Genomic DNA, 12,532 nt, shown 5'->3' on the forward strand with positions numbered 1-12,532 from the left:
TTGGACACATGTTCTGTAGTTGAAACTCATTCACATGAATACAATGGGCCAAAGGTGAAATTCTGCACCAAAGTGCAGGTTAAATGGAGGAGGTGGTGATTTAACTGAGATGTGAAGGATGGGTACAAGTTGTCAGACTTTAGTTTATGAGCGAGAACTCATCCTTGGGTTCTAGTTCATGTGTGAAAAGCAACATCTGTGGGGTTGAACAAACTTGGGTGTGAATCCCCAGTCTGCCTCTCACTGGCATGTATGGAAGCTTTGGCATCCCCTTTGGTAAATGTGAACAATGCTAACACCTATGTTAGAAGGTTGTGTGACATATCCCTCTCCTCTGGTTATAGGGGTGATCTTGCTACCCTGGCCCATAGTGGTAATGTGATCATTTTTATATGTGCTAATGCTTAGCACATAATTGCTCTACACATATTTAGTGATAAATGAATAAGTGAATGAGTGAATCCAACCACCTTCTGTTTGTAAGATACTGCTTCAGGCTTTATGGGATTTTTTTTTTAAGATTTTTTTTTTTATTGGTTTTTAGAGAGAGAGGAAGGGAGAGGGAAAGAGACAGACAGAGAGACAGAGAGAGAGAAACATTGACATGAGAGTGAAACATCAATCGGCTGCGTCCTGCACCCGCCTACCAGGGATCGAGACCCGAAACCTGGGCATGTGCCCTGACCAGGAATTGAGCAGCACCCTTTTAGTGCATGTGATGATGCCCAACCAACTGAGCCACACAAACCAAGGTTTAGTGGAGAAACATACTTACAAATAACTCGTAATACAAGACAGAATGTGTTAACTGCTGTAGTAGAAGTTCAAATAATGTACATTAGCACAGAGCATTGGGAGAGTAACTTGAGCCTGCGATAAGTGAGAAAGCTTCATGAGGAGAGGACTGGGGCTGCACTTAACCTGGACCTGGAAGAGTGAGCAGGATATTAGTGGGAGGAGGTGGAAGAAAAGCCATTCTGGGCAGAGGAAACAGTGCGAGAGCACAGCTCTGGTGGCAGGACTGTTCTGGCAAGGTTTGTTCAGCACGTACAGTGTAGATGTGCCTCGAGCTTTGGGTAGTGAGGGGAGGAAGGGAAGTAAGATGACAGAAGACCGTGATTCCTTGCTGAGGAATGTAAACTTTACAGGAAATAGGGAGCAATTGACAAGGAATTGAGAGCAGTATTTCAGGAAGGGAGCCTAGTGGAAATGAAAGGAGAGCTGAAACAACACTGGGGGCTCTTGTTGAGGTCACTGTAAAAGACCGGCTGACTTTGCTGGTGTGCACACAAAGGCTATCTATGGTCCTCAGGTAGGAGGGAGCCACCTCCTGCAGCCCAGACGTCTTGAAAGTGTTATGGGGAGCTTTTTCCGATCACACATATCTGTTACCCTTGCTACTACTTCCTCTGAGAATGATCACTGAGAGGTGGAGCCTGTTTTCTAAGAAAGTTGGTTGGATCTTTTAGAATCAAAGGTTAAACCAAGAATTGGAGAAAGATCAGAAGCAGAGCAATGGAGGGAAGGGCAAGGAAAGGGATGAATCAAAGATTACTGGGATGTCGAAGCTAAGTAACTAGAGGGTAGTGATACTGTTAACGGCAAGGACAGGAGGGGGTGAGGATCAAGAACACGCATCCTTACGCGTGCTTGCCGTGGAGATGGCTCATTGCCAAGGGGATTGTGTCTACTTAGGCTAGCAACATTTATTTAGCATATATGCAGTATGTTCTTATGTATAGCCAGATGTTTCCAAACTCATAGCTCTTTTATTTAGTATAAATTCAGAGGCAACTCTACAGCAGTGTGAGGCTTGAAAAGGTTGGTGACTAAGCAAAGAGCATGGAAAGGCTTCCATTCTGTAGGTAAAATGTGTTGTTCTCATTTGCAGCAGCTTCTTAACTCCACAGGAAATTGGATAACCGGTCAGTGGCCCTTTGGGACTCAGAAATTTCCAGAAGGGAGGGAGAAGGAAGCCTGGCCAGGACTGGCTGTAAGGCTTTTCCTCTCTGCTCCCTTGTGACACACACATCAGGCTAGTCTCTCCCCAAGTATCTCTATCCAGGAGCTCTTCTCAAGGGGAGTTTGCCCTGGTTCAGTTAGCTATTGGGTTTTCCCCCCCTTACTTTAAATTCTAATAAAATATCATTTTTTTATATTCCTGAATAGGTCAAAAAAACACACAAAAACTTGAACAACTAGCAGTTGCATAAATCAAAGGATCTGTCAAAATGTGACCTTTATTTTCTAACCCTTGTCTCGTTTTATCAGTGGAAAGGACCATCAGGATTATTATTATTTTTTTTTTTTTACTTTTTAAATTGATCTTTATTGTTGAGAGTATTAACAGGTATCTCATTTCCCCCCCCCCCCCCAATTGATCCCCTCCACTTCCCACCCCCTTCCCAGGCCTTCACCCGTTATTAACTGTGTCCATGGGTTATGCATATAACTTCTTTGGTTAATCTCTTCCCACCCTCCACCTCCCTTCCCTCTTCTCTCTGAAATATGATCTGTTGCATGTGTCAATGTCTCTGGATTTATTTAGTTAATCAGATTCTTTTGTTCATTAGCTTCTTCTTAAAGAAGACCCTTCAACTTTTCCTGTAGTGCTGGTTTGGTGGTGATGAACTCCTTTAGCATTTCCTTGTCTGAGAAGCTCTTTATCTCACCTTCAATTCTAAATGATAGCTTTGCTGGGTAGAGCAATCTTGGTTGTAGTTCCATGTTTTTCATCACTTTGAATATTTCTTGCAACTCCCTTCTGGCCTGCAACGTTTCTGTTAAGAAATCAGCTGACAGTCATATGGGTGCCCCCTTGTAGGTAACTAACTGCTTTTCTCTTGCTGCTTTTAAGATTCTCTCTTTGTCTTTAACCTTTGGCATTTTAATTATGATGTGTCTTGCTGTGGGCCTCTTTGGGTTCCTCTTGTTTGGGACCCTCTGTGCTTCCTGGACTTGTAAGTTGATTTCTTTCCCCAGGTAGGGGAAGTTTTCTGTAATTATTTTTTCAAATAAGTTTTCAATTCCTTGGTCTCTTTCTTCTCCTTCTTGCATCCCAATAATAGGAATGTTGGGCCTCTTGAAGTTGTCCCAGAGGCTCCTTATTCTATTTTCATATTTCTGGATTCTTTTTTTCTTTTTGCTCTTCTGGTTGGGTGTTTTTTGTTTCCTCATGTTCCAAATTGCTGATTTGATTCTCAGTGTCCTCTTCTCTACTGTTGATTCCATGTAAATTATTATTCATTTCAGTTCCTGTATCCTTCATTTCAAATTGGTACTTTATTATGTTATCGATTTTCTTAGTTATTTCCCTAATAGTCTGCTTAAACATCTTTATAACCAAAATTCTGAACTCTCTATCTGTTAGCTTGCTTGGATCTATTTCATTTAGTTCCTCTTCTAGAGATTTCTTCTGTTCTTTCCTTTGTGGCATGTTTCTTTGCCTCCACATTTTGGCTGCTTCCTGGTGTTTGTTTCTATGTATTAGGTAGAGCTGCTATGTCTTCTGGAATTTGTAGAGTGGCTTTGTGTAGTAGGTGTCCTGTAGGGTCCAGTGGCTCAGCATTCCCAGTCACCTGAGCTGGGCCTTCTAGGTGCTCCCCTGTGTGGGCTGTGTGCACTGTCCTGTTGTAGTTGACCCTTGGTTGCTGTTGGCGTCCCTGGGAGGAACTGATCCCCAGGCCAATCAGCTGTGAGGACCAACTGCAACTACAGCCAAAGAGCTTCTGTGCTGGAGACACCCTTATGCATCAGGATTTATTTCAGTGGAGCTTTGGTGTTCACCAAGTGCGCCCCTTGAGTGTCACTCGTGGATGTGGTAGGGTTGTAATCCAGCGTGGTCAAGTCTGAGCACCGGGTGCACTGTCTCTGGGGCCTCCCAGGAGATGCAAAGTCAGCCTCTGCCAGTGCCTTGCTCAGGGCCACCCAACATAAGCTACACAGCAAACTGTAGTTGGCTGCTACTTGTGCTGGGCTTAGTGTTGTCCAGGAGGGGCCAAGCTATGAGCCAGTGCAGGCTGCCACTAGTGCCAGGCCTGGGGCCACTTATCAAGCTGTATGGGGCATGCTGTTGCTTGTTTGAGAGAATTTAGGAAAGTCCTAAGCATGAGGCTAGAGAGGCCACGGGCACAGAAAATCCACTGGAAATGGCCTGGATGAGCCTGCAGGTGGGGAGGGGCGGGGCCTCCGGGAATCATGGGGCGGGGCCAAAGGTGCAAGTCAGGTGCTGGAGATTCAAATATGGCACCTGCCTGCCGGCTGTGTGTGGGGAGGACTCACCACAGGAGCCATGGCCTCCGCCAGCCCTTCTGCCTGGGAGAAAGCTGCCCCTCTACCTCTCGCCTGGTTTTCAGGCAGGTTAGTTCCTCCCTAAGTGTCCCAAGTTTCTTTCAGGCTGCTGCCCAGCGCTGGGCTCGAGGGAGCGCGTCCTAGTGAGTCCATGCGCCGGCCCTTTAAGAGGAGCTGCTGGGACTCCAGCTGGGACAGCCCCCGATGGTTTCACAGCCTGAAGTTGTGGGGACATCTGTTCCCGGCCTGGAGCCCTGGGCTGAGGGCCTGCTGTGGGGCTGGGAACCCCTCCCTCCTCCGGGAAACCTCCACCGCTGAGATTCCCTCCTGGGTTTAAACCGCAGCACCGGGTGTGGGCCCGAGGCCGGGTCTCTGTGATTCAGCCCCGACCCGCCCGTGACTGCGCCCCTCCTACCGGTCTCAGTGCTTCTTCAGCTCCCTGGTTGTAGGGCTTCTTTTCAGCCAGATTTCAGGAGGCTCTGAGTGATGGCGGTTCTGTAGTTTAGTTGTAATTTTGATGTGGTTGTGGGAGGCAGCGGGTGCAGCTGTTACCTACGCTGCCGTCTTGTTTCTCCACCATCAGGATTATTAAGAGAGGAAGAGGAGGTCTGGGAATGTACTAGTTTTCACCTAGATTTCTGTAAGGCATTGGTTTTAATTGGAAAGTGTCTTTGTTCAGCTTCTGTTTGTGAGGTCCGCTTAACTTTCTTGATCTTCCCCCATTGGAATCTGACTTCCACGTCCCAAAATGCACTTACACTGTTCATCAGTGTTGAAGCATTTGCTCACTTTTATTGCTTGTTGACCTTGCCGCCCCCGCCCCGTCCTGCCTCAGCTTCCAGGGTTTTGTCTTTGTATTCCTTCTCCTCTGACAGCCGTTTTTCACTTTTCTGTTATGCCGTTAGCTAGTGAGGCAGAAAGATAGGTTTGGTCTTCATTCAGCCTGGATTTGAATCTAAGCTCTGCCGATAGTTAGCAAGTCAGTTGATGTCTCTGAGCCTCAGTTTCCTCATCTGTAAGACCAGTGTGCTGTGAGGCTATAGTAGTTCCCCAGGGCTGCCTTACAAAGTACCACACACTGGGTGGCTTAAGCAATAGTCGAGGTCAAGGTTTCAGCAGTGTTGGTTTCTTCCATGGCCTTTTCTTTCTTTCCTTGACTTATAGATGGTTGTCTGCTCCTTGTGTCTTCACATGGTCTTCCCTCTGTACATGTCTGTAACCTAATTTCTTCTTATAAGGATACCAGTCATAGTGGATTAGGGCGCACTGTAGTGACCTCATTTTACTTTACTTTAATTATCCCTTTAAAGACCCTACCTCCAAATACAGTCAGTCTGAGGTCCTGGGGGTTAGGTCTTCAACATAAGAATTTTGGAAGGCGCAGTTCAGCCCATAACAGAAGGTTAAATGAAATAATATAATTAAAGTTCCTGGCACCACTCTCCTTCCTTGTCTAGCCCTTTGTTGATGCATTTCCTGGAGCACCGACTTTGGGTCTCTTTTATCTTGCCCATTGCTTTTGTTGGGTTTGTGTGTGTGTTTTCCTTAGAGAGAGAAAAAGGGAGAGGGAGAGAGAGAGACATAGAGTGGCTGCCTTCTGCATGCCCCCAACCAGGGACCAAGCCCAAAACCCAGGCATGTGACCTGACCAGGAATTGAACTGACGACCTTTTGGTGCACAGGATAACACTCAACCAATTAATCACCAAGTGCAATTCAATATATTCTACTTTCACTAAATTTTAAGAACAGTCAATTGCATCCCTTTATCTGTATTCAAACTGTAAGGTTTGAATTAAAACCTTCATCTTTTTTCTATTACTTGGTTTCCTTGTCTCACTTTTTCCATGTCCAATATCTCTGCCACAGAGTTATTTTTCTAAAGTACAATCTGATCATTTCATTTTGTCCAGTCAAATCTTTGTGTTTCCCTTTCATTGCATAAAGATTATGTAAACCCCTGCCCAGCCGGGCGTGGCTCAGTGGTTGAGTGTTGACCTAGGATCCAGGCGATCGGGGTTCGATTCCTGGTCGGGGCATATGCCCGGGTTGCAGGCTCGATCCCCAGTTGGGGCGTGCAGGAGGTGGCTGATCAATGACAACTCTCTCATCATTGATGTTTCTGTCTCTCTCTCTCCTTCTCCTTTCCTCTCTCTGAAATCAATAAAGATATATTTAAAAAAAAAAAAAGATTACATAAACCCCTTAGCATAGCAAACAAATTCCTTCCTACTCTGCCCCAACCAACCTCTTCTGTCACCTATAGCCACCTCCTCCTCCTGCCTGGAAAATACCTAGGTACCCTTTTAAGATCCAGTTTGGTGCTGTCTCCTCTCTGAAGCATTCTCTAGTTTTGTGTGTGATAAAAATATACAAAACACAAAATTTGCCTTTTTAACCCTTTTTAAGTGTACAGTTTGATAATAGGTATAGTCACAACATTATAGTTTCTATTTGGAGTCATGAAAAAGTTCTTGAAATAGAACTCTGTACCAATTATGCAGTAACTCCTTATTGACCCCTCGCCACAACTCCTGGAAACCTCTAATCTACTGTCTGTTTCTGTGTACTTGCCTATTCAAGTTATTTCATGTAAGTGGAATCATACAATATTTGTCCTTTTGTGCCTGGCTTATTTTGTCTACTATAATGTTTACAAGGCTCATCTATGTTGTAGGAAATAGTCGAATTTCATTCCTTTTTATGGCCGAATAACATTCCACTGCATGTGTATAGTTTTTATTTATCCATTCATTTGTTGAGGGACATTTGAGTTGTTTCTGCTTTTGGGCTGTTGTGAATAATGCTGCGCTGAACATTCATGTACAAATATCGGCCTGAGTTCCTGTTTTCAGTTCTTTTGGGTGTATATCTAGGAGTAGAATTGCAGGACTCCCCAGATGCCTGAGTTAGTAATTCCTTCCTCTTGTTTCCCCAAAGCACATCACATGTGACTCTACTGTGGGGTTTGATGTATTGTGTTGTAAATGATTTATACCCATATTGATAAACTTATTGGACTATTTACAGCATATAGACCAGTGTGTGATACTGAGTAGCAATCACTACACATCTATTGAATAATTAAATGAATGGTTTAATAAGTACTCAAACTAACCAATCATATTATGGCACTGTGACTAAATATATCAAAACTTTTATGCGATTAAGGCCTGTTTATAATCAGCTTCTAAAGAGAAACAGCTTACTAATCTTTGGTAGGGTGGGAGAAAGTGCAAAATTTAGAGGCTAGACACTTTCCTTGCAAGAAGAGGATCTACCAAACAGCTTGAAGTATTTGAAATCCGGCTATAGTCTGAAATATCAACCACAACATTCAAGGTTGTGGCACACAGTTGAGTGATATTTTCATTTGAGATTTAAAAACAAAACAAAACATTACAAATAAAAAACATCAAATGAACCTTTTCCACCCTGCCTTTAGACATTCCGTCCAGCAGCTATGCTGATAGAACGATCATCTGACTTTGGGAAAACCTGGGGCGTGTACAGATACTTTGCTTATGACTGTGAGAGCTCGTTTCCAGGCATTTCAACTGGCCCCATGAAGAATGTTGATGATATAATTTGTGATTCCCGATATTCTGACATTGAACCCTCAACAGAAGGAGAGGTGTGTTTGCCTTTTTTGTATTACATTGTACTTGCAAATCTAGTTTTTGATCATTGCAAAAATACCAATTACTCTTTTATCTATTTTTAGGTGATATTTCGTGCTTTAGATCCTGCTTTCAAAATAGAAGATCCTTATAGTCCAAGGATACAGAGTAAGCTTGTTTTCAAATAAAAGTTTGATGCAAAATAACAATCATGGAAGAACTCTTACTTAGAGCACTGCTACCTAGAATCTAAATATTCAGTGCTAAATTCACCCTCTTCATTTCTTTTATTCTCTGCAAAACCCTACCAGAAGCTCTAGAAATTGGCAGTAATCAAAGTCCTCTTTGATGGGGATCATGTTTTAATAAAAGCAAAAGATTTATGTTATAGGTACTCAAATAGTTATGCTTCTCATAATACCTTATTTAATTTTTTGCTCAGTATAATATGTGTGTGTGTGTCCATACACACACACACAGCTTTATTAAGCTATTGTAACAAAGTGTCTCAAAAAATACAGTGGCTCAAATAAATGGAAGTTTATTTCTCTTTTACAAAATTACCCACAGAAATTTTCAGAGAAGAGTAGCTCAGTTACCACATGTAGGCTCACTACATAAAAGACACCCAGTTAAATTTGACTTGCAGATAAACAATGAGTTATTTTTTTAGTATAACTATGTCCTATGTAATATTTGTGACTAGTACAAGTGTATCTCATAGTATAACTATGCCCCATGTGATATTTGGGACATACTTATACTAAAAAATGATTGTTTATCTGAAATTCAAATTTAGCTGAGTATCTTGTATCTTTAATTGCTAAATCTGGCAACCCTAGCTAGTAGGTCACCCAGGTCCCCAGGTTCCTTCTGTCTTATTGTATTTGTCCACATGGTTAGAGCTGAACCAATGTCCTTGTCTCAACCTGTAGGAGGGGAGGAAGTGGAGAGCAAGTGACACACAAGTTATTATCACTTCTACTTACATCCCATTGGCCACAATTAGTCACATGGCTATACTGCAGGCAATGCTGCAGGACAGCTCTAGCTAGGTGGCCACGTGCTCTCTCTCATACTCTTAACTGGGGCTCTTATTATCAAAGGAAGGAAAGAAAGAGTAGTGGGGGAAATCAGAAGTCTCAGCCATGTTCAGTATGTTCAATAAGGTGAGGGTTCTATTTCCATTTTACAGTTGAGTAAACTGAGGCTCAGAGAGAGAGATGTCAGTCAGATCCTAAACCCATGTTAGGACTCTCAGTTCAGAGCCTTTGCAACATTCAATAACTATGCTTATGTTTTTTTCAGAATTACCTTTTGATCTTTTTGGGAGGCAGAATGTACATGAATTGAAAGAATGGGATTTGGAGTCAGACAGATTTGGGTTTAAATCCCAGTGCCAGCATATTATAGTTATTTGACATAGGGCAAGCCATTTGCTTAAAACTTTTTTAATCCTCTGGTTTCTTTTCATCTGTAAATGAATAGTATTGACCTTAGGGTTGTTAGGGAGGGAAAATGAGTTAATGTATATAAATCACCTACCAAAGTGCCTGACGCATAGAAAGTGTTTGGTACATTGAAGCTGTACTGCTACACTGTCGGCTGTGGCTTAGGTCTTATGGAGACCTGGTGCTGTGGTCAGAGTGAAAGGGTGAGGCTCCCCCCTCCTACTACTGAGTCATCCAGTCAGGTAAGCAGGGGCAGGGCTGATTCTTATTTCCCAGCTGAGCATGGCCCTGTTTTAACCAAGGCCCTGTGAAACCACCCAGCCTAAAGCATGGAAGAATAGAATGGAAGAAGACCAGGGAATATTGCCAGAAGAGTGCTGTTTCTCCACTTAACTTAATTTCACATGTGGCCCGGACTGTCTCTGGTCTGTAATTTACTCTTTCATTCTGTTGTAAAACAAATATTTAATGGCACATCCAGCCCTGTGCTTTTTCTGAGTGAGTTCTGTGAGGCCTGCCCTCCCTCTTCTCAAAATCCAGTTGTGAGAAATGTCCACCTGGGCTCCCATGACAACCCCCCATCCCCACTCCATTGCCAGGTACCTAAAAGCACTCATAGTTTGCTCCTTTTTAGGTGAAACTTGTGGGACTTGGGGAATGTGTTGCCATTATAATTCTGTTGTTCAATGGCATCAGAAAATCTATTTCTATATCAAAGAAGCACCCATTCTAGCTGTTCATGCTTTTGATTTATTTTGTAATCAAGGAAACAATAGCTCTTTAGTTGTTGCTATTGTCGAGACCTTTGAGACTCACTTCAGAAGTGATTTTTGCCTCTTGGAACAGCAGTCAATTCGAGACTTAGTTGTTGTTAAATATGGCAGGAGAGTGGAGGGGAGTGTATTTGCTCTTCTGAGGGCTTCCACAAAGATCAGTTCAAGGGTTTCTAAATACTCCAGCTGCTCTTCAAGTTTGTTGTTTGGCCTTTTCAATAGGCGTTTGTGCTCTTTCTGTGCAGGAGCATTTGTGCAGGAGGAAATGTTGGCATTCATAAATTCCATTCAGCTCAGTAGGCCACAGTTTCTCTGTTTAGTTTTTGATTTTACAAAGAGCTCAAGTTTAATGCATGGACTCATGGACTTTCTCTTTCAACCCACAGCTCTTTCTATAGTCACTATTATAAGCTATGCATATATTATAAGAATTTAAAATTGTACTTGGGCTTTGAAAGTACCTGATACACTGGGCCAGTTCCCTGTTGCCCTGTGTTGTAAATTATCAGACTGCATCAGCAGAAATGAAAGTAAAGCTTAGGAGCAGTTTCAGGCTACAGAGCTAAGTGGGAGGGCAGATGGAACAATCAATCTTTTGGGTTCCGCTTTAGCAAGAGCAACTTAGTAATTAATGAAAACACTGGTAAGAAGGTAGAACAGCTCGTGGTTTATAAAGTTACTATAGAATGCAATTGACAGCCCAGCTTCTAAAATCATCATAGGTCTATAGGCCCAGGGAGAAGAAGATAAGAGAAATTGAGAAAAAATGATTTGCCCCAACATGCTAATACTAAGCTCCTTTATCCTTCTGCCACTATATTGTATTGGTAATTATATTGCTAAATTTGTATTGTAAAACTAGGGCAAAAAAGCAGATTATCATGCCGCTTAAAAACTTGGTTGAGATATTCTGTACCTGGACTGTGGTTATCATAGTGTTAAATCTGTTTTAGTAACTTGGATTTCATCTAAATGATGGGAAATTTCAGAGAGTATTTATGTCTTCAGAAATAAACACAGAAATACAGCGTATGGGAAAAATAGGTTTACCATTGTGAGTATGTGAAACAGAGTTTATTCTTGAATTATTATTTATTATTTATTGTATTATTTTCTATAAGAACAACTATAAACCTACTTTTGCCCCACCCTGTATGTTTCTTTCTAAATATCTTATAATAATGTTAATAAGGAGCTTTGATAAACTCTTTCCCACCTGAATGGAATGTTCTCATTTTGAGACTGACACTAATTGCTATGGGAACCAGATGGTATTGCAATAGTTTAAGATTACTGTGTACCAGTGGGTTCTGGCAATCATGCTGCCACTTTCTTAAATTTCTCCACTCTTACATTCTTCCTGAAACATCAATCTGCAAACAAATTCATCACAGAATAAATGTTCTCTTTAAATAATGGGAAGACCTTAACCTTTCTTTCTTTCAGAGACTGCCGCATTATGTTAAAATTTACTATTATGATCATCTAGATCATACAAGCGGGGTGAACCTGACTTCTGCTATTTCATTTGTCATGCCTTCTGTAATGAGAAAAGGTGTTTAACTGCAAAATAAATCTTGATTGATTGATCAGACTTTTCATCTTGGTGGCCTTCACAGATCTCTTAAAAATCACCAACTTGAGAATCAAGTTTGTGAAACTACATACTTTGGGAGATAACCTTTTGGATTCCAGAATGGAAATCAGAGAGAAGTACTATTATGCAGTTTATGATATGGTGGTTCGAGGAAATTGCTTCTGCTATGGCCATGCCAGCGAATGTGCCCCTGTGGATGGAGTCAATGAAGAGGTAGAAGGAATGGTAAGCAAGTGCTCTGTGTGGCTTTCTCCTTCACACAGGTGAATCTAAAGAAAATTGAAAATTAAAAAAATATATAAAGAAAATTGAAACTAGTCTTACCTTAAGCCTTTCATATTTTCTAGAGGTTTTATTTTTCCAGACTTACAATTAGGCTTGCACAGTAGTTGATTTTCTCTTCGCTGAGTTTCTTGGACTATGAGAATGTAAGAACTCCTCATAGACAAGTGAATTCATTTTTGGAAATTGTTGCTATGGGCTGATGCTACAGTAGATATTTTAATCAACAAATATTAAAACATTTTCTAAATAACAACACATCTTTCTTTACTTTAAGGGAGATGAAGAATAACAAGCATTCTGGTCTTTATGCTAGAGGGAATAAATTGATGCCAGTCCAAAGAAACTGGAAATTTGAATCTAGAACCAGAGGGTATCATTTAGGCATCAAATGGACTTTGTTTGTTTATATCTTCTAGTTTCATTCATCCCCCTGTGTTTTTAAACTATGTACTTTTAAAATTTGGGGATTTGGGTGATTTGCAAAAATGGGTAGAGTATTTTACCAGTTTCTAAGTA

At 41.7% G+C, this 12,532-nt stretch overlaps 1 protein-coding gene across 3 annotated transcripts in view; it reads left to right on the plus strand.

The window, feature by feature from the left end:
- Positions 1-12,532, plus strand: part of LAMB1 (laminin subunit beta 1) — a 71,549-nt gene that overhangs the window by 8,963 nt on the left and 50,054 nt on the right. For all 3 annotated transcript variants that reach the window (XM_016199130.2, XM_016199131.2, XM_016199132.2), the window contains 3 exons: positions 7,736-7,924; positions 8,015-8,078; positions 11,754-11,956. In XM_016199130.2, the coding sequence (XP_016054616.2) occupies positions 7,736-7,924; positions 8,015-8,078; positions 11,754-11,956 (456 nt within the window). The remainder of the gene's footprint in view (positions 1-7,735; positions 7,925-8,014; positions 8,079-11,753; positions 11,957-12,532) is intronic.

Source organism: Miniopterus natalensis, chromosome 10, assembly GCF_054644295.1.
Source record: "Miniopterus natalensis isolate mMinNat1 chromosome 10, mMinNat1.hap1, whole genome shotgun sequence".
Taxonomy (NCBI): Eukaryota; Metazoa; Chordata; class Mammalia; order Chiroptera; family Miniopteridae; genus Miniopterus; species Miniopterus natalensis.